This window comes from Styela clava, chromosome 10 (assembly GCF_964204865.1).
Source record: "Styela clava chromosome 10, kaStyClav1.hap1.2, whole genome shotgun sequence".
In the NCBI taxonomy this organism is placed as follows: Eukaryota; Metazoa; Chordata; class Ascidiacea; order Stolidobranchia; family Styelidae; genus Styela; species Styela clava.
The window spans coordinates 12779852-12806896 of NC_135259.1; the positions used below are offsets into that span (position 1 = coordinate 12779852).

Consider the following 27045-nt stretch of genomic DNA (forward strand, 5'->3'; position numbering starts at 1 on the left):
CCTCCCCCGTTCAAGATCAATACCATATGCTCCCTCAAAAAGTTTCATCATGCATCTAGTTAATTCGTAACATTTCCCGGACCTCGTGAAGTATGCGCACTAAGATGGCGCACAACCTGAACATAGTATGTATACCAGGTTAAGGTAATGCGACATCTTGGTGCACAATCTACAGTAGCACCCATTTCCCTGCTGACAACGCAACCACCTATCATATTTTTCAACTAGAGACATTTCGATTTGTATTTACTGTTGCTATAATACTTACACATGGGCACAAATATAACTACCTAAACTGTAAAAAAGAGTGCGACTGAGCCTATCCATCGAAGACTGAATAAATAAAGTACCGGTAGTGTTTCTACACGATGAGGGGGGAACTGAGAGCTCCAAAATAGGTGGAGGAAAGATGAAGGAACATAACAAGGTTGGGAACCACTAATCCAAGGCTGCCCAACCCGGACTGTTTTTTGCGCCCCAAATATATAGTTTGTAAGCAGACTTTTCAAATTTTTACTATGTTATAAATCAATTATAGGCTTAATTATGTTTCGTGATTTTGGTGTGATTATTCCTGCCATCTATCTACATTCAAATACCGGTTCTTATTATTACGTATGTGTCAATTCTTGCACCCTGGTGGACATCGACAACAGTTTTATTTCATTTCTCGCAGAACTGAGCGTTCTGATTAACGAACTCGGAAAGATATTGTGCGATCATTGAGGACGAACACTGAGCGCAATTATAAGACTGAATTTGGAGCCTATATTCGCAAATTAATCTCATTCCCATTGTTTCTTTACGATCGTCTTAATCGCCTACGTAAAATAAAAAGTCAACAATATCTTTGGTACTGGTTGTTCTTTTTTGTTTATCTAATGTTCGAGTTAATTGAGATTTCGAAAATGTCGTCACTGCGTAACCGTCAGTGATTCTGATGAAATTGACTTAATGGCATTGCTGCATATTGGTCACAAATCAGTATATATAGACTATTCGTCCAGATATTTTTGAAATGTTACTTCATTAAACACTTGTACAGTATTGGTGTTTCAAATTTTACTAGACGGCCCGCTTAAACATGATATTCCGGCGACATTGGCGCACATTATGCTCATTTAAATATTGAGGCAGTATCATAGCCACTGGAAATGAATGAATAAAAACACCACCTATAACGCAAATACAACACTCAATTTCGACGTGAGGTGTGCTATTCTAATGGTGACCGTACATTTGAACCCATGCGTATATCCACGGGTTCAATCTATATGCGGGTGCTAAAACCCATGGGTTAGTATGGGTTTAACTATCCGTGGAACAAAAAAAAATTCCATAGGTGCAATTGTCATGGGTTCAAATGTAATGGAACCTATTCTAATATATTCGAATAATTGGACAGCCCTACTCAGTAACCAGAAAGCAATTATTAAATTGATTGATTTTATGTTAATGTATTATGTAAATCACCTACACCGAAATCAGGATTTGGCTGGTATTAATGTTTGGTACAAACGTTTGCGGCCCGCAACGAATTTCGTCACGAGAAAGTGGCCCGCGATACGAAAAAGGTTGGGCAGGCCTGCACTGATATATTTGATTACCAGCCTTTGGAACAAACCGCCCACAATCTCGCTCCTTCTCTGCAATCACCCATAAAACTTTACACACACAAATTTTAGCACATGGACTGGTTTTATTATTGACCATTTGAATCTATGGCATTATATATCAAGTAATATCATGAACAGTTGGAAACAAATGGCAAACGGAACTAAGCAACATCTCAACAATGAAAACCCAATTCAACACAGTACCAATACTGCTGCCAGTGGTCTCGAAATTCCTCAGCAGCAATCGGTTATTAATCCGTACATATATCAGGGGGCTGGACACCTTAACAATCACTAGCCAGTAGTATGTTAAAAACGGCTGCAGTACGAAAATGTCCAACCCTTATAATAAGTCCAATCCAGGTACTTAAAATGTGGTTACAATATTGAATACAAGAAACAGCCAAATTTCTACTCATGCAATTGTACACAGGTGGGTGAAATCAGATAAATCAAAAGCAGCAAGAGTTGTTATCCTAGCCCAAACAGAAATTTATACACATAAAATTTCTTTCTAGTGAATAAACTTCTGTCTGGGCTTGTGCGTATGAGCACACGTTCTATTACGATTACAGGCGCAATTGCACCTGTAATATTCAGTTTAGTATATACAAAATTGGTGCTGATCCATATAACGGAAACAGCGAAGTTACGCATTATCGGAACACAAAATGAGTGTAGAACACTTGAGAGTGTTCATCAGCAAAAAAAAATAGCCAGAAAGTTACACATTGTCTTTCATATAGCTGTGTCAACATTCTGTTTAAAACCCGCTATTCCACAGGGAAATAGAGAAGGGTTATGGGGAGAACTGGATCCCAATATTTATAAGATGTTGTGCTAAGAATAAATAGCTTTTTGCGATGTTGAGCAAGAGTAACAATTGGGACCAGTGACTCTATAAATCGGGCATCAGATTGCGGCCTTTTTTAAAAAAGGTATTACATATTTTCAATCAAAAATTAACCTTTTATGTACCTCACAAGTGACAATCATATGAAATACAGTTACAGCAGCTTAACAACACTTGCACAAAGATGCATAACAGGTTAATTTTTAAATTGAATTGTTTCATCATAGTTATCTGGGAGGCTACCATCACGAAGAAGCTAGCATGTACATACGTAGTTGTATTTCAATCAAACCAGAAAAAGCATTTTTTACCATGTCTAGCGTAGAACTACATTATTATGATTGACCATTCCATCGGCTGGGTGGTTGTTTGTGTACAAGCCAAGTAGAGAGAGAAAGTATGGTTCAACTCCAAAGCGCCAGCCAAAAGTTAGTTTTTACAAAAAAAAAAACTTTTTGACTAGCTCACAATCAGTGTCTGTATGGTTGGGTTCACATAAACCGCTGGCACACATCGAGTGTGACACATACCGAATACAGTATGTGTCACATGACTGGTGCAGATAATAAACAACAGGATTTCTCAATAAACATTAGTTTGAAAATTGGGGTAGGTGTGACGAAGGTTGTAAATAACAAAGAAAAATTGCCAAATACAGCAGCAATAATTTGTAGTGAGACATATAAGCGAGTGCGTTTTTTTATATTACGGTATAGCAGACTCAGTTGAATTAACATGGAATGAAATATCTTGATCAGAATTAGCGTTACTTTTGGTTTATCCAAAATAAGACTTTGAATAGCAGCTTATTTGTGTGACTAGGATCAGATTACCGGATTTTTTTTACAAAAATAAAAAAGTATAAGACAAAAGCAAGAAAAAAAAAGTAAATTAAGATCTAGCACTTTCATAAAGACATCGCTAGCTCTTAAAAACACTCGCACAGATAAAAAAAAATGAGGTATAAAAAAGAATAAAGGATACGGCAGAAACTTGAATCGCAATACAACAGATATTTTGAAAATGCTCAAATTCAGTTTCTAACATTAAGGGTTCGGGGTAAGGGTGAATATTTGAACATCGCTTGTTCCTGTAATAAACGTCAATAACACACGAAACCAATTTAAAAGTTATTGTCCCAGGTGTAGTACATTAACAATTTATGGAAAAGTGGATATAACGTTTTAATGCAGGAATATGAAGCATGTCAAATGAAAGAAATCCTGCCACTCCTACTTAGTGGTACTCCAGTGCTAATCCAGCAAAACAGTAAAAGGCAGTGAGATGGAATATGCCATTTTAGACACTTTTTTTTTATCAAGAAACGAGCAGTGTTTCAAGTTTTATATATTTTTCTCAATTTTTATTTAGTTTTTGTTATAGTTTCGCATTTCCAAATATGGAAATGGGCATTTTTTTCTTAAATCTAGACTCCCTCCCTTTGTCGGTATTCATTACGCAATCTACACGCCACAGTCTTTCTAGCTTTCATTGCTTCACATAACCACCCTCGTTCATAAATCGCACCCTATAAAAAAGGACGTCGCCGTTTGAAGCCGCTACTACGACAGACGGACATACAAGAAAAAGAAAACCGGGGGGAAACTAATCATCGTAAGAAGCAAACAGAAACAACAATGACATGATAAGTCCCCCCCATGAAAAAAAAAACGTGGCAATAAAGTAAAACTAAGAAAAAGCACCCAATTTTTCACCCAATGAATCGGTTACATGCACACAGAAATGTAGCACTACACATCTGATTATGATTTCAAATATGAAAAAAATTTTGATTTTCCATAAAATCACATTATTTCCATTCGATTAAGATAATTTGATATAACAGAGCCAAAAATTGTGATTTATAATTTTAGTTCAGAATCATAACCCGATCAGAATTTTTTTAAGATACATGTGAAAATTACTTCAGACAGAATATACGTTACTACGCTTATCAATACTGCCGCCACGATCAAATTTGAATATCTACGTAAATTACTATAAATGGGTTTATAATTCACTGACAAATATTACTACTTAATAAGAATTGTTGGTTATGACAAGAACATATTACTGCATTCTTTTTGACGAACGACTAGCAGATGGTTGTTGATTTAAGTCTCGTACGAATTGCGTGGCTTGACTCCGTTTCTCATTTTCCCAGCACGATCACCCTCACGCACTTTCATCATCATTTCCCGCACCTTTCTTTGAGCAGACTGCAAAATAACGGAAACAGTTGAAATTTTTGAATTTTAATTCCCTATTAAAATTGGATTTTCTCGAAATTCTAAAGCTGGAGTCGAAGAGAACCTCAATTTCACTAAGCTTTCTATTGAAAAAGGGCTTGCATACATCCAAGTTTTTGCCATGAAAATAGGATTTTCTCCGACTTCGAGGCTGGAGTCAAGGATTTTCTCGGAAGTTATGCGATAGCATGTATAGCTAATCAGCAAGGTATTGTCGAAATCAGAAAATGAGGTGACAAAAATAAAAACGTTTCTAATACATCCTTTGGACACTAGGAATAATACCTGCATAATGGTGCAGTTAAACAAATTTCCAAGCATCTATCAATATGAAAACTGTAATCTGTATAAACTGAAATTACAATTTTCAAAAGCTACGAAACAAGACCACCGATACTAACATGAAATCATGAGTAAATCAAACTTACTTGAATAGCAAAGAAATGTCCCACAATCTTAACAGGAACCTCCTCCATTCCTTCAGTCTCAGACTGACGTGGAATGACAACTTCAGAGTTGGTTAGTCTTTGAAGTTCACGAACCTGACAAAGTAATATGGGATACTAAACAGATGGAGACTGATAAAAAAAAAGTGTACTGGCCTTTTCAAGTAAAATACAATCATAAAAAGCAAGAACACTTCTTACCCTGGAATATGATGTACATACTTTCTCTTATAAATTTTTAAAGTCTTATATTATTTAGTACACACTAACCGTGACACCTGTGTTTTTTGTGATTTCAATGTTATCTCAAAACTATACTGAGGAAAAATGCTCAAATATAAGCAACTTAGCTAAAGTGAAATAAACTTTTAACAAATCATAAATTTACATTATTTCCTCCTTTTCCGATGATTCTGCCGACAAGAGAAGATGGAATATTTATCTCGGATGTCAGACGTCCTTCTTCATTACCGAAAAATCCTTCCTGCTTCAGTTTGTCAAAAATGCAGAACTGGGACTGAAAAGTGCAAGGTCGTTACATTCAATAAATTACTGTATTGCAAACTGAATAAAAAACAGCAAAAAAGATTTTTTCCGAGCGCCTATTAAAAAGCCAGACGGGCCAAACTAAACTGGCATTTTCATAGAGCGAAGCAAGATTTACGGACTATTACGAAACAAAATTTGTCATTCAATCATTCTAATACAACAAACCAACTTTTTTCAAATTTTTCGAACGTTACAAAACTGTAAACAACCTACCTTCCATTGGCCTTCAGGTGTTCCAACGATCGCCACACGACGTTCTTTGTCGCCATCTCCATTTTCAGCTGGAGATATTTTGATGGAAGCGTTGGCAATACGAGACACATTACGAATGTGACTTCCCTTGGTGCCAATGATTGCCCCAACAGAGTTGGAAGGAATATAGAGGGTACAATTCTCAGTTGTCTGAAAAGGGGGTAATGAACATAAGTATAGTGGGTGGGTGCCTAGTAATTCAGAAAAGTTTGTTCATTAAATTAGTAATAGCTGACTGGAATCATTCTTGATGAAAAAAAAAAGCAGCGGAAAGTTTCCAGGGAGATTGAGGTTTTTGAGTCAAGAATTTCAAAATTAAAAATCTGTTGGAAGTTGTTATTATTACACAAAATATGTTAAGTTACTTAAAAAGTAAATTCATCCAAGTCTCATGGCTAATAATAACCCTACAGCAAAAAAATCTCATTTCTTGAAGAAAATATGGAAAACAGGTCTTCAAAAAAAAAGTTTATCCCCAGAATACTCAGTTTCTGGACCACAAACAACATTCTGTCGGTCTGTTAATAACAAAATGAATATTTCCACTTACACTAGAAGGTGAAGGTTGCATTTGTCCATATGGTTGTGGAGGTCCATACATAGCTTGGGGTGGTCCCATGAACCCACCTGGAGCACCTCCCTAAAGCAAAAAAAGAAAAATCATGAAAATTAAATGAATCTTCAGAAGAATTTATTGAAAGCCATTTACAAAATTCTGTGTGTTATTAAGTAAGTGCTTCATGTCTGCTTATACATGAATCGTATGAAATTTATAATGATTAGACCGCAGGTTCCCAAACTTTCAAAATTTGTGACGTATTTATTTTCTGTAATACCAGTTATTGAGAAGAAAATGTCACATAACACCGAATTACGACAAGTTTTATAATATATTCGCTCTCAATCAACCTGGTATGTGTGCTTTTTCGTGCACTTGTGGGATCGTAATGTGACAAAAATCAGATAGTCCGACTTCTATCTCAATGTTAATTTTAACGAATTTATCATTTTTTTTCCAAATGAGGGCAATAGTAATTGGCAGAAGACTAAAATTATCTTGCAATGCATAATTTTTTAAATAGTCCCGAAGATATTTATTAAATTGAAAATTGATTTTCAAAGATTTGAACGATGATTTATGAGAGATTATTGGATTGACAGTATATTCATATGGCAGATTATAGTAAATCAATAAAGGAATTACAAAATCAGGATGTCAAATTTAATCACACAGCTGTCAGCCTAATAAACATGCATGGATGGTCAATTAAACAACACAAGGCTAATAGACAGGAAATCAATATCCGCCTTAAAATGTTCGAATATATTTGTATCGATTGAATTATCGTAAACATAAATCAGCACATTGTGGGCAAGTTCTTAGGTACTCCCGAAGTATGTGAACCAAGATGGTGGACACAGGAACGTAGTATGTGTACCAAGTTAGAGTTCTGCCATAATTTCAGTTACAAATACTATGAGAGTCACCTGGCTAATCCCCAAACTCGTAATAGAACTACAATCGGAATAAAATTATGATCTAACCAGGGGCGGACACTTTCCATAATTTTGGGGGGGCGAACTTGGATCGCCTACCTGAAAACACCGCGCCGTGTATCGTCATGTAACAATAACCTGTCGATGTCATTCTCTAAGTATTAGAATGTCATTTTGCTACTCATATATCGAGTACCTAGGATGCTTCGCTTAGACACGGACCTTGCGCGTCACAGAACCAATTTCTTGAATTCGGCGAGAATTAGCCCACGGCTCTTGCTAACAAACAGAAAATAACAAATTTGAGGAGTCGTATTAGGTTATTGTTTCAATTCCTAGTTCTGCATAAAGCGCACTAACACCGTTTCGTAAAATTGGAATTGCAAAACAAGGTAACAAGCTATTGCGCGAATTTGTTTCCTAAGTTTTACCAAGGAATTATGAATTGACTTGTAAAATTGCCATTATTGCCGATTTATTAAATCATCATTTGAACTCGAAATAACATTCAGGATTCACGCAATGACTTTGCAGGGTTTTATTTATAATTTAATACAAAAATAAACAGGCACAAGTTCAAGCACGCAACGCAACCATGATTAAAACAAGGGGGGGGGGTCAAAGTTGGAACTTCCCATTGCCGTCTGCAACAAGCACCGCGATTACGCGCTCGTTAAAAAAGCCGTCTATTTAAGCGTATAATGATTTTCTGTCGCGTAAAATATTCAATCCATGACAGCCACGAGATTCTAAAATGTCCTTATATATTAATTTAATTGTGTGCAACGTAACTCTTAACTTCTTACGTCAAAATAAAAATATTACTAAACTAAAGTACCACGGCGATATGTGGACATAAAAATATGAGATAAGCTGCCTGATGTATTTAATTTTGATACGTATTTTTGCAACCTCCAAACTCGTTATTGCCCTTACAAAAATCTCGATATCTGATATAAAATCCCATATAGTACAATTTCACTTCATACAATGAAAATAATTATAAAGTATACTAGTAAATCAAAAATACAAATTCACCGCCTCGAAATCCACGCGGAACAGTCGCCTCGATTACGCCTCTTGTTAAAAGAGAGAACTTTTTCAACGAAAAATGATTTTTCACTTGTGCAAAGTAATCAATCAAAGACCGATACGGGCATATTCAAAATGTCTTGATTTATTAATTCAATTGTCTTCAATTTAAACTGCGGTTGAGTCGACAAAACAAGAGCCACTCTAAAACACCACGACAATCCGCGGACATAAAATGTGTGGTAAACTGCCCGTTTGTATATTGTTTTGATCCGTATTTTTGCTATTTTGCGAATTCCATAAATTTGAGATGTACTTGTAGCACTGGCAAACAAGTTATCTCAGTACAATAAAAATGCATAAATAAATATAAAGATTGATCGAATATACTTTAATTATCTTATATATCATCACAAACCGGGAAAAAGTCGCGTTCTCAGCTTTGTTTAATGTTAACAAGAAAATTTTCGATGTCAATTTAAAAGTAATGGATAAAAAGGTAAATCCCGCTCACAATTGACCGTGTTTTGATTTTAGTGACGAAATGTTTTTTAAAGGTCAAGCAAACATAATTTGTGCCATAGGCACACGAAATTTTGCGATTTTTGATGCCTAGAAAAGCGTTTTTAGACTGTCGCGGGCCTCAACAAAACTTATATTGTTTACAGTTTTAATTTTAGTATCTTATATTGCCGCTATTCAACTTATGGATACTTATTAGAATTCTCGCCGGGTTCATAAGTCCGTGCTTGTACGATTATAAAATGATTATCATAGTCATCGTGTCACAAATTTGTGATTTAGAGAGGATAAACGCGTTTACGACCTAAATAATAGGTCACAAAGATGAAAACAATCGGCGATTTTAGCAAAAGGCAATTGCACGCGTTATTGGAGACTTTTTCAGTTTTCAAAAAAATTCAGAAGGGGTGGAGGGTATCTTTTTTAGATAGTTTTTGTGGTCTGAAAAGTCGAATAGGCGTTCCGACATAGTAAATGCTTTGATCTTTGCCCGCAAATTATGCTGGGCCTTGCACGAAATCCATAACGTGAAAATATACGTCCAGCGGTGAAAATTTGTTTATAACAACTTTAGATCTAGTTAATTTTTTAGCGATAATAATTAATTGTTGTAATGAAATACAGTTTGCCTCTTTCACTTCTCTCGCAAGTGCCAACAATAACACTACTGAAAGATTTTGACAATGAGAAAACCATATTAAATTGTACAAAAATGAATTAGTTGTGCAAAACCGTGGCGCGTGATCGGCGGTGTGTTTGAAGACGGAGTTTTACCCGTGCGGGCGCGCATGTTTCACGAAAATGTGAGGTGCTCCGAAGGCGCTCTGGTCCACATTATTGTAAGAAAACAGTTCTAATATAAGCACTTTTCGGAAATGATAATTTAGTAAGGCGGAAACAACATGTATTAAAAAATTTTTTGAAATTATTGGGGGGGCGACCGCCCCCCTTCGCCCCCCCGGGTGTCCGCCCCTGGATCTAACCCTAACCTGGTGCACATACTTCGGGAGTACTAATTCTTCTGGGTTATACAATGTATCTGCTACCGTGTCACACAAAGGTATAAAATACTCCAGCTATGGATTTGGTGAATGTATAAATCATGCATCATTATAATACTACCTTTAGACATTATATTTGGTCTGCCACATATTCTAACAACACTTTACCAGAACTTAAACAAAAAGCCATTTGAAAAATAAAATGATACATAGCCACTTTGATATTACCTACAATTACCACCAAAGAGACACACTAACTCCTAATAACCATAAATATTGACCATATAAATTATTGTCCATAACATTTTTTCCCATCACATTAAGCCAATGCCTACCTATTGATTCCCATCCTATTGAATGGGAATGACGGTTTTCATTTTGTATGGACAATCCAGGAAATCGTACCCTACTTTTCATGGTCACCCATATTTATTATTTAATATTTAGTTACACAACGAAGAATCTGGGGTAAACTACCGGTAGGTCTCAAAGCGGTAGTATTGCCAGCACTAGTTTCTAATGTTTTGGTGAGCTGAAAAAGGCATCTTTCTGAAGTCCAGTGATCACTTTTGCATTGATATTAAATTAGCTTTAATTAAAAATCACACTAAATATAGTCATTATTTCCTACAAGAAATCTACAAGCTAATTCCTAATTTTTTCGTTTTGATTGCTCCAATCAAATGAAATAAAGCAGTGCTGATGCAATAAACACACGTGCCACAACACCGTTTGTAATCTTACCATAGACATATGAGAATAAATACAGACCTGAAGCGGACCATATCCCTGAAATCCACAAAACAGAAAAGGTTGTAAGACTCTAAACTAGCGACAGATATCTTTCAATGCAAATAAAATTAACGATATAAAAACTACAAATTCCAAGTTAGTAAGTAGCGTTAATCGTTAATATGAAGAATTAAAATTATCATCGAGCCATACCTGGTAAGCAGACGTCATGTCATTCTCGTAGCAGCTACGAAGTTTTTCCATCAACAATTGTTCGGCACTTTCACATTTTTTCAAATCTCCAAAAATGGTGATCGTCCGCTCCGCGTTAAATATTGACATATCCGTCAGGCTGGGGGAGGACCAAAAATTATAAAGATAATAACAGGTAAAGTTATGAAGTTACAAGAGTACGTAAATAATACAAAAAATGAAAAACAATGTATAGGAGTGTTGATTCATATTCTTAGTACTTTTTTCTACGAGAAGCAACAGAAACATTCTGGATTCACTAATTTCCCATATTAGCATAAAAATACATTGAATGAAGATAAAAGACGAAAATAATTCAAAAGCCCATTCAAGATTCAATTACTTAATTACAAAACAAAATTGATTGAAAAAAAGCTATTTATTAAAAATCAAAACTGCCTCGTATATAAAGCTGATCGACACTTTAACTCTGAATGTATCATTCAATCCATCTTCCTATACTTCCTTACCTCTGACTCCAGATGCCTTTACGCCAGAAATATCCCATAGGTGATCTGCCTGAATCCCTGTCAAAAGCATGGTAACTCAAACTGTCATGAAACACTAATTACTGCTGCTATATACTAAAAAACACCTAAATACATGGCTTCAACCTTTACCAACAATAATATGACTTGAATATAATATGAACAATCTCTCATCAAAGCTACTTAAGAAGTCTTTTAAGCCCTGCTAAATGTTTTTCTTATTCTGACTGATTATAGTGTAACTGACTTTAGCATGTTCATGCCTAAAACAATCATAATTCTGAAAATCAAACTTGAACATCTATGACCAAGATTAGGGAAAAGCAACTCACTTGGAGATGGCAATTTTAGTGTCAACTTTATCTTGAATAGCTTTCAAGTTGCGGCCATCTCTTCCAATCAATCGACCAATGAGAGAATTGTGAGCCAGAAGTTTTAACGGCAGCTCATCTTCAGTCCAAGTTCCAGCGGCACTAAAAACATTCAAGTTAAGGTATAGGATGCAAACTTTATTCAACAATAAAAAATAATAAACTCAAATTAGGTGGCATAATCTAAAATTGTGGAATGTAGTGGTTAATAAGAGCCTTGAGCGTAACCATGTTCGCAACGAAGAATAAAGGTCTAAGACAAATGCTCAGTACTACACCCAGGTGGCAGTGAATTGGGTAGGCAAGGTTGAACTGCAAAGACTAACCCTTAAAAAAGAAGCTTTTTTTCATAACTGTGGATCCTTTGGAGTGAAGGCATTGAAACAACACAATTTTTTGCTTTATTGGTATCCAATGTAGCGAGTTTCAAAAATTCAAAAGTATTCTAAAAGTAACCTGATCGCCAAATCAAATCTGAGTTTAGGTTAAATTTTTGTTGTGGGTTTTCATGCAAACATCCTTTGCAACACATAATTACTTATTATAAACCTTTTGACAACAAATTAATGTTGGATCATTTGCATATCTATTTCTCGGAGGTAATTTATTTGCTTCAATATTAGCAAATACCAATAGACAGGATATGTTATGCAACAAGGAAATGAGTAGGCAGGCAGCAGTAATAGAAGCGGATGGAAATACCGATTATTCCTGATTGCTAAACAATCACGCAATGCAGACATGAGATATTTTGCATAGGATTAAGATTAAGGCGTTATGATGGATCTGCAGCCAAAAGCAATACACAATTCATATCAAAGAAGGGCTATAAAGCTCAGATTAGGAAATTGCACTGTATGGTACTCTAAAGGTACTTGTTTATAAAGCTTAAAAAAGACAGAGCAAATCAATATACCAAAACCGTGGACAAGCCCCAATGTCCACCAGGATGTAGCAAAATAGGTAGGCTGTCCAGTAACCAAAAGATTGGTCATTTCAAACCAGTGGTTATTAACTGTAAATGGATGTTTGTCCAGAGACAATAAAAAGACAACAAATATTGAGTCCAAAAACTAGTTATTTATTAACTAAAAGATTGTCCACGTGAGCAGTGGTACACTACACTCAGTCCAGTGGACAAGCATAATTATCAATTCACTTATTTACACTTTCGACAATTTCACTCACGTTCTTGCATTACGATCTTCCTCTCTCACAATCTCGAGTATCTTTACAACAGCAGCAGTACATGCTTCGGGAGTACCATTGATGGTGACAGCCTTCTCAGTTGCACCAGGATTCTCTTTGCGATGAACATCGACACTGAAACAATATGAAAATAAATCAACAATGCACTTCATCTAAAAGTCATTCAAAAAGACTAAATGACAGATCAATATCCCTCTCTACCGAAGAAGCTATGCAAAATGACAATTGGCAACCATATGTCTATTTGGTACACCCGTAGTATGTGTGCCAGGTTAGGGTAAGGCCTTAATTTTATTCCCATTTTCCTAATTTTAGTTCTATTATGAGTTCAGGGACTGTCTGTGTTAGCCAAGTGAATATACCCCCTGCCCATAGGCTTCCGTCCCTTTACACAACTTAATGTGAAATAGGCGAACAAAGTTAGTTACCGGTACCTCCATATTGGTAAACATACTTCTGGAGCGCCGTCTATTTCTATTCTAACAGACAATAAACACATTGTAACAACTCAGATCAATTCCATACATATTTTAAGACTTTATTAAACAGCTGCCGATTTTAAAAAACATAACCTAAATCTACCTAGTAGACACGGATGTAACAGAGCTACTGCATCTGTTTTTACTAATAGGAAAGGCAATTGCCCCACAAACAAACAAACCAAGAAGTCGCAACATACCGTGCATGTGTATCATGAGTAATCTGCTTGATGGTCGCTCCTGCTTTTCCTATGATTGCTCCAACATACTGACTTGACACCAACATTCTGTGAAAGCATAGAAAATTCATAATGAAATTCATTCAAAATTTTCAATTCTTATTTGATGAAAAACAGGTAGAAGGAAAGCAATACCTGGTAGGCATTTCAGGAATTTTTGGTCGATTGCCATATCCATTCCCATTGTAGGGACCATTATAGCCAGAGTTAGGATATCTATTCCCTCTTGGAGGTCGGGAGGTATCATTTGGATCCGGCAGGAGGCTCACCTGTGTAATGCATATACAATTTGTTATTACAGAGATAATCGAGACTTTAATTTACAGTGTGGATTAGAACCCAATTCGAAAATTTCAAATATGATTCGGTTTGAACATTTCTGGTGAGAGAAAAGTATTTCAACAGAGCAGCTCCAAAAATCTTGTATTTAATTCAACAATTAAACAATATCCACACAAACTAAACACATAAAAAGAGAGCATTTAAAATATTTAAAGATGAATAATAATGAAGACAATGTCTCCATAAGATTATGATACTATGGCTTACAAACGTCAAACAAATCCTCACCTTAAGCTGACTACCCTCCACTGTTTTTCCATTGAGTTCTCTGATGGCAGTTTGTGCCTCTGCACGAGTACTATAAGTTACATTCACAGTAGCACTGTCACTCTCAGTGGAAACTAAAAAACAAAACAAAAAAGTCAAAAATTGCTGAATTGAGCAAGTGTTATTGCTAATTTAACACAGAGCTTAATTGGTTCCTTAATTACACTTGGTACAGTGAGAAAAGCATCCCACTTGTTATACTTAATTACCCAACCACACCAATAAGTCTGTAATTTCGAAAAGGATGCCTGAAGCGAATATGAAAAAGTTTGGATATATTCGATACAAAAAATTCTTGATTATAGTGATAATTTAAAACAATTTATTTGAAAATTTGTCATTTTAAACATTTGGCATGTGATGGTTAGACAACATAGATTTCCTATTACTCACAATGCTGAAAAATACCAAATGAATTTTACATTACTGAATCAAATTTTCCCAATAAACAAAGAATTGTGTCAACTTTTTTATTACCACGACCTTATTTGAAACATGTTCGCCATCCAGATTTGATAATTTTTCGGAATGGAGGCAGAGAAGTGAATTTTATCGATTTTGGACATTCCTGAACCTAAAATAGATTACTTGAAATTTCGCTTGAATATACCTTGTTCGCAATTTTCTACAGTTCCATATTCGGCCAGTAGTTTGTCCAACTCTTCCCAATTGAGGTGAGAAGGAATATTACGAACCTGAACTTTCTTGCTTCTAAAATAAAAATGAATTTATAATAAGGTTTGAGCAACTATATTAATTTACAATGTCATACTACGTTTTGAAAAACTGCTAAAAATGCATTCTGAAACTGCCTCCAGTACCATTTTACCGGAGTAACAACCAGAATTAATGAAACAGGAATTATGGTATTAATATTATTAGGTTGTGGAGATATTATTCTTGCATACCCTGAAAATGAAGCTAATCAGAAACAAGAGAAATAAACAAAAAATAATTTGATTCGCATAGAAACTGATGTAAAAGAACACAATTAGCTAATATCAATGTAAAAATATTTACTATATTATTAAAACTGGCTTAGTTAAAGTGTCATGAAAAAATTCCAATAAAATATTGAATGGATATTAGGCTACATAATGTATGCAAACTGAGCATTCACCTGCGCTAATGTTAACCAGCAAGTATATTTTTAAACAAACAAACAACAATATTCAGATGTCAGAAATAAATACAGAGTCAATGTGAAATTCGCAACCGTTAACCACAACAATTTGCCATTGTTTACCTCGTTGCTTATCAGATATGGTTCAAATAAAATTAATTTTCAACAATTTAAAAACTAAAATATGTTTTTTAGATAATTGGTACTATTGTTTTTCCAGTCAGCCATCATACTGACGATAGCCTGACCTATTTTTTTTATTTTATGACTTTGAATTTATGCCTTTGCCGGAACTAGGCTTGATATCTCGCAGCCTAAAGAACTATTAAAAATCTCACAAAGTTCAACACTTCATAAATGGGTGATAAAACTGTAAAAAAAGTATGCAAACTGAATACTGATAATAACAGGGCAAATGTTTCAAAAGTTATTCAAATATGTAGACTATATGGTGCTGCCTATATATCAATCAATGCCTATCCCTCCGTCCCTAGAGGAATTTTCTCACCTTGGCCTGTTTGTGTTTGTTCGTGGATTTCCAAAGTAGTACATTTTCCAGACGGATTATCTACCCGATATAACCGGTATGAAATGAATGATAAACTAACCTATATATACCATACGAAATAAAAACGGTGAAATAATTCAGTACCGTAACTAATATCTAACAACTTCAATTGCCAGCATTGGTTAGCGGCGATATACAAAATGTCACTAATTTTTAGCAATACTCCAAACTCAATTAATCCAAAGAAGCCTAAGAAAATTAAGTCTCGTACATAATTCTTCTGAGGCAATTAATATTATTGACGAGGTCTAAAAAGGCACGTGAAAACCCACGCCATTTTCTCTCAGCGAGGGACGACGATCATCTTTTTTCTCGCATATTGATTTCGTTGCGCTGGAACACGTGCGCAGCCAAGAATCGACCGATTGGTTCTGGCTGTTGAATTTTTCATGAGCGCGGAATTATGACGAGAAATTGCTCCGTCTTTCTAGATTTCTGATCGATTTCGCTGCTCGCGTTCTTTGTTTGTTTACATTTTTATAATTTTCGGCGAAACTGAAAAATGACAACAAACCGTTGCGAGCGATACGAAAAACGAATAAATACTCACTTTGATCCTCGTGGTACTGAATGTTCCACGGAGATATCCTTTCCTTCGAATGTCATACCTGAAAACAAGATTATGTTATTATTATTAAAATAATGAAAGTTTCGTAATTCAAATAGTGACTCGGATAATATTTTGCATTAATAGCAATGCTAATTCGTCATAACATAGTCAAATACCGCGCGAACTTATCCTGAACGTCATTTGGAATGTTTTTCCGGTACCAGGGGCGCCGATTGGCCAATGACAGAGTTTTGTTAGTTATCAGTAACCTATTTTCAATCACGCTTCGTTACGGATGAAGAATTACCTCTCTCGTTGTTACGTCGCGACATTTTCGGAACGCTGTGTTACAAAGCCGAATGAATGCTTTTGTCGGATAATATGCAACCCGTTCCTGTTATATCTACTATATAAATTTTCATAACAAACTATCACAGACGTCACCACGTGATCTCATTCGGGTTTTACCACAAGTCAAACAACGTCAAGGCGGTACGCATCGTTTTTTATGGAAGAGCTCAGGTAACATATCTAAATTGTTCTATAATTCCTCACCGTTAAGCTTTTCGATCGCCTTTTCTGCACTTGTTGGATCCTTACAATCGGCAAAAGCAAAACCTTTTTTGTTGACGACAATATTTGTCGCTTCTACACTATTTTCGTTGAATAAGTTAGTTAAACTTTCTGCTGTTACGTCCGTGTTTAAACCACCCAGATAAATTTTATTCATATTGTCCGGTTTTGAATGATGAATCCACTAAAGTGAAATGTGGAAAACCAGTTGTCCGAGCCTAGCGCGTTCCGCTGTATGGTTGTGACGGCCAGTTAAAAAGCTATGCGTAGTGTTCTTTGGGAAGAAAGCGCCATGTGCTTGTCAAGCAACTGTGACCCGCCCCTGAATAAAATGTCCGCAAATAATGGACGAAATTACGCGCTCGTGTGGCTATCTCATCGAAGTTAAGCATGCCGACAGTTGCACGGCTTTCGTCGTTTTATATCCGTAGATCGACAAGCGTACGCTGTAAATGGTGTCAGTAAAGTCGGCTCGGTAAGAGCTCTTTCTCATAGTTGCTGACGGCGCTCATACTGCAACGATTGCTTGTTCATCCCACTAACCGCTAAATCAAGTTCTAAACGACGAGAAAACTAAAACAAAATATTAAAATAAAAATACTGCCTTAAAGTATCTGTTTGTTTTTTAGCATTCTCTGGAAAGTACCTTGTCTATTCATTGGTCCATTCACATCGTTTATATGAATTTATGCTATATAGCGACGGAAGCGATGTTTTATCGGTTAAATACTGACTAATTTTGAAATAGATTTATAATTTGAAAAATTCAGTAAATTAATGGTATATATATTGAACGAAGTGCGACGAACTTCCACAAACAGGGACAGATAGTCATCTCAACGTCAAGTCCCAGAAAAGTCAGTAGAATTGAAATAACCAGAAGCAACTAAAATATGCGGTGTTTGATAGATATACCCATGAAACAATGTCGTGCTAACATGCTTCTCAATGAGAATCGCTTTCCCAAACAATTACAGCTCGATTTAGAAAATTTCTTTCAGATTTTTAAATGAATTCCGACGGTTAAGGATCACTTTCGTCGAACTATTAGGCCTACGGTATGCGAAAGGGCCACATGATAGTCACGAAGTGTCATCAAAAAGCAATTAAACACATTTGGACTTTTCTTCAACTGAGAGATTAATCTCCCTCGGTGACTTGAAAACTCTTGTGCATGCGGCAGGGAGAATGGATTAGTAACTATATGTCCGGTCCGCGAAATATGTGCGCGATGATAAATTTTTGTTGGGTATCCACACAACTTTGTGTGAATTTCAAAAAAAGATTTTGTATTCAAATACGCATACTTCAATGGCATTCATTGCATGGATATGCATCGTTTATTGTAAAGTTTTAACTTAGGGAATTGGTGAAATTGAGTTCTGTATCCCACACTGGGCGGCAAATTCCGGTGCTATTTGTCCTCAGGATTATATGTCAAACAAATGACATTTCATAATAGTCTCATGTTAAAATTTTATTATATCAACTTATGTTTGTTTGGTAGAATTGAGAATATTTTATGATGAAACTTCATATATATCTATCTCGTACAGTAGTAATGTAGATAACGGATTTTCCGTAAATCGCCATATTACCTTGGCAATCTCAATCTCCGCGTACACGGGGTAACTTCAGTGATGTTGATGGCGCTCTTGTTTCAAGCGCAAGCCTATTGCGATACTGTCAGTGATTTAATACATATATATACGTTTCTTCATTTCATCTTCACATAGTAGTTTGATCAATGAATTTTCAATTTGTGGAATATACATATATTATCCATAACAGTAACATCTTCATAAATATCTTTATACCAATGTTATTTAATAAAGATAAACATACGGAGCAATTATAATAAGCGCTGGCGCTTTAACTCCGTCGTCTTTCGGGCCATCTTCTTTGTTTATTATGTGCATGTTCAAATTTTCATGTGCGTAAAGACATACAACTTCCTTATTACAAAGAGCATATTATGATCAAAATAACCTTGAATTTTCCCTTTTCTTCTTTTCTCTAACTCATAAAATCTCATTTGTATTAATTTATTTTTTATAAATATCTATTTCACCCTCCTATGCGGGGTTGACCGTGTTACTGACAAATGTGTCTATTTTTTAAATAAAAGTGCACAAAGGCAAAATAGGCTCAATTGATATATAAGGCAATATCGTTTTTGTCTTTCAATCAAATATCAACAACGATTCTTTTGTACTACATTTTCTTTTGAGTGTGAACGGCAGCATACACCAAACAAAATTCACACATTCCAGATCCCATGTTCCGTATATCATAATCATGCTGAACGCTCACCGCCCTATTCAAACCCACAAGTAGTGACATTGACTCAGAAAAATCCAAAGGTATTAGTTTTTCCGACGCTGAACCAGTTATGTATGTAACATCACGATTCGTTTTCTTCAGAGTCAATGTAACTTCAGCTTTTGATGGAAAAACTCCTTTTCCAGAGAAATGAGATATTCTGCATATTAAATGATATATAAAAATGATTACTCCAATGCAAAAATGAAGATATATATAACAAACAACAAAATAATATCTAATAGCATTTGATATTGATACAGACCGAAGTGTAGTTTTTTGCGTTTCTTATGTTAAAATTTATTCGGAATAATTTATTTAATTACACATATAAAGTGAGTAACCATTACTAAATATTTATCAGAATGAAAAGAGAACCTAAGCTCACCCGGTTGCTTGAAAGTTTTTTCCTCTCATTGATTTGAGTTGTCCTTTATGTTTTTGATCGACCAATTCGAAGTGGAGGGACGATGGAACTCCGTAGTTCATTCTCATCGCAAATGCCTGATATTATGATTGTTATGAAATTTTATATACAAAATGTAAGGGCAGGGATGATAGATTGTCAAAAAATAAACCTACCGACAATCGTGCGTAGTCTACTTCCAGGACGCTTTGATATTCACACTGGTGCGTCCCCAACGACATCCATTTTCTCCAAGCTGGAAGTCTAGGGGAGACTTTTATCTTAACAAAATCACGGGCATCTTTCCGTTCCGTGACTTTCCCATTTGAAAGATTTATTAGCATGTCACATTCTCTCGTTTTCAGATCTAAATAAAATATTACAAGTTTTTAAGAGTGCCCCGGGTTATCATGAGCACTTGGGTTCAGGACTTCAGGTTCCAGTTTATTTCAGTGGTCACGACGGTACTCTCATAGTATATGTGTACCAGGTTAGGGTTAGGCCATAATTTCATTCCGATTTTTCTTATTTTAATTCTATTACGAGTTCGGTACTGTCTGTGTTAGCCAAGTGAATATACCCCACAGGTTTCAGTACCTTTACACAACTTGATGTAAAGTAGACAAACAAAGTTTGTTACATCCATATCGGTAGACATACTTCTGGAACGCCACAAGATTTGTAACAAAGTAGGCAGGATACTAACTGGAGTGCTTGTGTGGAATTATATCTTAAAATCATTTGACTATTTCTTTGAAAATTTGAACACGCGAGTGACGCGACTCACCGATGCACTGTGCAGGGGGTGAATTACTCCATGACGGTACACCCTCATCGTTGTTGATACAGACCGTGACAGATGACCCTTCTCCGTGATCTCCACATTCTATCGTGCAAACTGATCCGAGTCGGTCTCCACCAGTACAGACCGTTGTCAGTTTATTCCATTCCGCTTCTGGAAACACCGTTCGTAAATCTCCACACTTGGGAGGGCCTGTTCAATAAAAATATAGTGCTCGGTTAACATTTTTTCTGGCAGTGATCATACCTATATATAGAGAGAGTCAAAGAATATTTTTCAACTTTCGAAGCGTATTTTATTCTGCCCAATGCTATAATACCGAAGGAATAATAAAAGCATTCACAAACCTAGTGCACTTACACATTGTTCAGTTTTACAAATATTGACGATTCTGTTTACCAGGATGAATCCATTTGAAATGTAAACTTACCTTTGCACGATTCACCTTCGAATGAGTCTTGCCATTCTAGATTATCCATGCATGCCAAGACATTTACTTCGTATCCTCTCAAAGTTTTACCGGTTGGACATTTTACAGAACATAATGTATCAGCGTTCATACCATCGGGACATTCTAGTACAGCATTTTCTGGTACAAAGGGGTTTTCACACTGCCGCGACACTGGAACAAAAATTCGATTTCATCAGTCTATTGAAATAGCAATGAATATTAATATCTCAATTTTTAGATAGAATTTTAAGCTTCTTACAGTGGAAGAGTAATATAAACTTCTCGTAGACTGATGTGTTCGTACCCACAAGACTTGTTGCATATATATTTTCACATGATTTACCTATGCAATTGATCTGCGACGGGTGTGATGACCATTGTTGATTTGCTCTGCAACTTATCGTCGGTGGCCCCTCTAGCTTGTATCCAAATGGACATATCAGTTTACATCTACTTCCAATTTTATAGTCATCAGAGCATGAATGCGTCAACAGATGTGATAGCTGTGGCATTGAGCAGGATAGTGCTGTAAAAGAATGAATTTAACAACTTGAACATCTCTTAAAAGTTAAAATTGCAACAATAAATGATTCGTAACTTACGAATACATCTGACAGTCCCAAACGACCATTTCCCAGATATTCCACATCGTATGCTCGTCGCGCCAGTTTGCATGTAGCCCAGAGGACAGCTCACGCCGCAAACGGACCCAAACTTTCTTCCTTTTGTACAATATACACTGGCCTCCGTCCCATCGTATGATCGTTGACCTTCAAGGACTATGTCATCCAACTCCAAAGCCGGGCATTGGATTTCTGAAAAATAATATGGCGTTGAAATCGAGAATATAATGCGTAGTCTATGTAAGAAAACAAACAGTGGACAAGACTATTATATTCAGCAATGTTTATTTTGATCTTATGACAAAAATCAATAAAAAACACGAGCTCCGAACAGCGTTAAATTACCTGTACATTCCCAGTTGGTTGGTGCGGTCCATTCGCCCTGTTTGTTGCACGCTGCTGTGTTATAAGACAATAGCTTGAACCCCCGGGCACAGGATGCTGTACAAGTACTTCCCACGTGGACTCCATTTGTGCAGTCCACAAACGTCCTCGGTGAAGTTTTGATATTGTTGCAGAATTCTCCTGAGAATGAATTGAATGGTTACGTTCATTTCTATGATTTGAATCGTCTTCTGTTAGATAAAATGACCATTATAGCTTACTTTTACAACGCCATGAGCCAGGAGACCACTCCTCGCTAGAGATGTGGCACGACCTTGTGGGTACTCCTTCCAACACAAATCTGTCATTGCATCTTGCATTACAGCGAATAACGTTACCAGTTGTCACGCAGTCGAGTCTACCATTAGGTAAACTGTCCTCCGTGAGTTTACAAGCAGATACTGAATGAATGATGTAAATGTAATGATAAAACATTTATAATTTTTACATAACTAACTAAATTGAATTTAATGTTAAATGATAAATATGATTGCATACTATCCTTGAAACTACAAAATATATCGTCTTATACTAAAGCAACTGAAGCGGAAATAAAATGTTAGTGCGAAATGAATGCTGTTTATACGTACAGGGTGGCCAAAAACGAATTCATAGATTTCTTAATTAGCCTAATGCTACGAAAATATATTTAAGACATGTTTCGGTATGATTGTGCCTCTAAGATTCATCAATCTACGCTTTGCTCAGAAGGTATATGTTCTTTCTAGAATATGTTCCGCGTGACCCGAGTTCTGTTTTTCTGTACAATGATTAAGTGAACAATGAAATTCAATGCGATATGTAAATAACAACAGATACCTTACGTTAATCTAACCGATCGACCGAAAGTAAAATGAATGATTTCGGTCTCTATTAACGTATATATATATATATATATATAGCATATCTTTCAATTGATAAAACATATTAGGTTTCGCAATACCTTTTTCTGGTTGTGGTTTCAAAGGCAATTTTCGTCCAGGCAATTTGTCTGTTATCACTTCTGGCTTCTCTGAAAAGGTATTTAGAGACATTTCATTTGTTGACTAAAATAGGATTTTTTTTCAGTTTTCAGTAATTAGGGTCCTAAAATCATGCCGATAAAAAAAACAAGGACGAGTGTGTGAACAGTTAGATATTTTATTTTTTTTCAGTTTTCGCTCCTAACTTTGTTTTTATAACGACATGATTTTAGGATCCTAATTATATATTTATAGACCAAGGGTGTGCAACCTTTAATACATGAGGGCCAGATAGAAATAACTGGGTGAAACCGCGGGCGCACGTTTATTTAACATAGGCTATGTATCTAGTAGTTACAGGCACAAAAAATTTTGTTATTGCTCTTGTGACATGCGTAATTTGCACAAGCCAGTTGTTGAGGCATTGTAACGTCATAGGCATAGATAGATAATGAATTGGACTCAGTGATACGCTTTGCAACACAGAGGCATTAAAAACTCGTTTCACGGGTGACACATCTTTCAAAATTGGCACTTCTCCGCGGGACTCACAATTTTTTCTTGAGGTTGCATTTGACTCGTGGGCCGCAGGTTGCACACCCCTGATATAGACGTATATATATCTATTTCCGATCATAAACGTAAAACACTATATCAAATGAAGATCTTCGTTTAGAAGATTACTAGATTACTAGAATTTACCTGTATAACATAAGTTTCTGTCATCATCAAAACAACATCCTTTGCTCTCACATATAGTCCTCGGAATTCCATACCATGTTCCTGAGCAATTGCTTCGTTTTGGCAGTTCAATTTGACATTGTTGATCTAAGACTAAAAAAGGCGACAAGTCAGGCATTACCCATTATAGCGATGCCAACATAGACGGATGGCAAGTGGAGTGATGGATAAATGAATTTTGCTTGTAATAATTTGCTGTACAGTAAAACAGAGTGCGTGCATATGCGTACGAGATAAAATATAACAAGTATTTGATGATGTATTATGTAAAAATTATTATTATTATTATTAATCTATTATGCTATAGGAGTATAGGTTATTATATACATACAGTCAGTAATCAACTTAACATACATTTGTAGCAGTCTTTCTTTTTTGCATCCCAGCAGCATCTTGATTGTCGGCAAACCCGTTCAGTGATCCCGTTGTATCGTGCGTCACAAAATGTGGTTGAACACATGCCGTTGTGCTGTCTGCTGGTCACGGAAAAGCTACTTCTTCCATCACCTGTAATTATATATATATATAGTTTTGGATTCAAGATAGTTGGCGTGGAAGGAGGTACACGAAATTGGTATGACGTAACGTGATATTCTGCTGGAGCATCAAGCGATAAACCGTATATTCATACGTGTGCAATCGATTAAAAACAGTATATTCATGACTTTGACATATTATAGCACTATTGGTCTCGTCTTACCTTTAAACACTCGTCTGCATTCTGGTGGACTTGTGAAAGGAACGTGATCATCTCCCGCAAGTAACCATGTTCCTCTGTAGCAATCAATTGCAGTCGGGCCGCTTGCGTGAGCAAATAGTTTCTATTAAAAAGGGAACGTTTAATAATAACAAAACTGCACGACTTTCTGAATTTTACGATTCGGGTGTTTTAATGCCGACTTCCGCTAACTGAGGGTGTCGTTATGTGACGACATTATAGTTATATTCTTGATTTCATAATTTAAAGCTTTTAAATGAAATATTATACTTAATCTATACTTTGAACGTTATTCTGCATAATATGAGCGAAGAATAAGGGAAATTAAAAACAAACAAGCTAGAGCGAAGTACTCCATAACAGTATTATATTACTTATTTATTGTTTGTTAGGGTTACATTGACTTACATTACATTTAATCTTGCAGTGTGTACCATCAAGATATTTCCCCACCGATTCACGAGTGGAACAAATCAACATGCCATTCTGAATGTTCGGAGTGTTGCAGCTTGCAATCTTTCCTACATTGACGTATTCAAATTAAAAATAAAAATTGCAAAAATATAGAAATCTGACTAATAGAGTGATAAAAAATATTGAAACAAAATTTTTATTGGATGAATTTCATTAATCCGTGTATAGTTTGCATTTTGAGAACCACGAGTTAAAACGCGGGAACGAATAATCCTCGCTAATGCTGTGTTAATATTCGATTTCACAATTCACATAAAGCAGTAAATAACAGTTTCACTCGAACGTGTATAATTCACCGAGTCGCGCCAGTTGATTCATTCTCAGACAGATATTTATGAAATTATTGGAAACGTGGGATTTTCTCCCAAGTCAATCATGGCATTATTTTTAACAACCCTTCGGTTTTCACCCAAACTTCAAAAAAACTATATAAAAAACGGAAAATGTATTCAACTTTAGGAGTAAAATGAATAAACTGCGAAACAAGCAAAAATACGATCTTCAAGTATGGTAATGTAATGATTACCCAGTGATTTAAATAGAACTATTTCTTAGTTTCGGTAGTTTAAAAATTCAATAGACACACTCACTTGCATCCGACGTCTTTATAGCAGAGTATAAAATGATGTAAATCCATAAGCTTATACATGAATGTACTACCTTCATTCTGATATATATAACCTTACTAACGTTTCTTCGCAAATTTTCAAATGGAAATATTATTTATATTTTTATATTCACCAAAATCAATTTAATAGAGTTATGCGCTAAATTTCAACGCACCACAGTTCGATATCTACAAGAAGCAAGCCCAAATAGACACTAAATGGGTATATATATCTGCGTTGACTTATAAACTTAGATAGTATGACGTCACTATTTTCGTCAGTTACTCGAGCATCAAGTTTGCGAGGGCGGATCGAATTACAGATGTGTCGTCTGAATATCAAAAAATAAACGTGTTATCTGATGAGACGTGACCTAAGTTTTTCGAAGGATACTCACCATTTTAAGTTAAATGGTTTCGGGTAGCTTGTGCTACCCTCGGGGTGTGAGATGTAAGTCGGTGTACTTTGTCATTGAATACTTTGTCATCACCTCTAACGATACGCCAGAATACTAGGACCGAGTGGGTTCCCAATTAGCATCGATACAAGTTATTGTGAATGCCAAATTTTATTTTCAATTGTCTGATCGGAATTAACCCGTTAACTGTCTAATATAGGCTACTCTGTATGATTCCGACTGATTGAATGTTAAACTCAAATATCTAATTTTGTTCTGTTTTCACTTGGTATATTAGGATAGGATAAGTAGTTCACTATGTTGCGCTTTGCCATTACTGATAAAAAGAATTGTTTATTGCTCTTGATATTTTATTTGATACGATGGAAAGCAAATCGAAAAAAAAAAAATTTAATAGGGCTTTCCGTCCCGTATACATATTATCTGTAAGTTAGGGCCGTTGTATTAGTCCAAAGTCTGAGAGTTTGCTAACCAGCCAATTCACGAGGAATGTCTCTATTGTATTTATTTTATTCGGTCACAGTGTGGATCTAATTTGAAATAAAACAACCACTGTCATTTATACAAAAAGGGGTTTTTAATTTTTTAAGACCCGAAATATATTTGGTTAGCGCGCCTTATAGGTTGGTGGGCACTAATATTGAACCTAAGACCTGCTATGCGAAAATGTGTCACGAGAAGACTTCCGCTTACTTCTGTAGATCATTTTCTGATGAAATATTCTCATGTATATATATAAGGAAATTTGATAGGAAATGTTTTCTATATACTGTATATGTATTAATAAAGTATATTGATGTAAGAACGTGCACGTGCGATTGAAGGTGAACAAGAATAAATATATATTGTCCTCGACAGACGTCTCAACAAACAATATATATGATTCCTGAATTTAAAAAATATTGTAGCAATAAGAGGATGCATTT

At 35.7% G+C, this 27045-nt stretch overlaps 2 protein-coding genes across 8 annotated transcripts; both read right to left on the minus strand.

The window, feature by feature from the left end:
* Positions 1 to 1679: 1679 nt before the first annotated feature.
* Positions 1680 to 17542, minus strand: LOC120338535 (insulin-like growth factor 2 mRNA-binding protein 1). Of its 6 annotated transcripts, none has more exons than XM_039406556.2 (16): positions 17193 to 17542; positions 16638 to 16695; positions 15007 to 15107; positions 14358 to 14470; positions 13923 to 14056; positions 13749 to 13835; positions 13049 to 13183; positions 11822 to 11962; positions 11472 to 11528; positions 10963 to 11101; positions 10789 to 10806; positions 6516 to 6605; positions 5927 to 6115; positions 5553 to 5681; positions 5147 to 5260; positions 1680 to 4688 (listed from the first exon to the last, which is right to left on the minus strand). In XM_039406556.2, exons 1-16 carry the CDS (start codon positions 17365 to 17367, stop codon positions 4584 to 4586), a joined length of 1785 nt encoding a protein of 594 aa, XP_039262490.1. In that variant the 5' UTR covers positions 17368 to 17542; the 3' UTR covers positions 1680 to 4583. The 6 variants fall into 6 exon arrangements, with proteins under 6 accessions (XP_039262490.1, XP_077973105.1, XP_039262493.1 ...); XM_078116979.1 differs by having other exon boundaries at positions 10963 to 11111; positions 11470 to 11528; positions 17193 to 17541; XM_039406559.2 differs by lacking the exon at positions 11472 to 11528 and having other exon boundaries at positions 17193 to 17541.
* A 1127-nt stretch (positions 17543 to 18669) lies between these two features.
* LOC120338534 (uncharacterized) lies at positions 18670 to 25897 on the minus strand. 2 transcript variants are annotated; one of them, XM_039406551.2, is made up of 15 exons: positions 25684 to 25897; positions 25028 to 25140; positions 24602 to 24722; positions 24256 to 24408; positions 23863 to 23994; positions 23142 to 23201; positions 22420 to 22599; positions 22160 to 22339; positions 21794 to 22006; positions 21535 to 21717; positions 21171 to 21362; positions 20726 to 20932; positions 20115 to 20305; positions 19921 to 20036; positions 18670 to 19692 (listed from the first exon to the last, which is right to left on the minus strand). In XM_039406551.2, the coding sequence occupies exons 1-15, from the start codon at positions 25757 to 25759 to the stop codon at positions 19425 to 19427; spliced, it is 2385 nt and encodes a 794-aa protein (XP_039262485.2). In that variant the 5' UTR covers positions 25760 to 25897; the 3' UTR covers positions 18670 to 19424. The 2 variants fall into 2 exon arrangements, with proteins under 2 accessions (XP_039262485.2, XP_039262484.2); XM_039406550.2 differs by having other exon boundaries at positions 23142 to 23210.
* Between the last annotated feature and the right edge of the window lie 1148 nt (positions 25898 to 27045).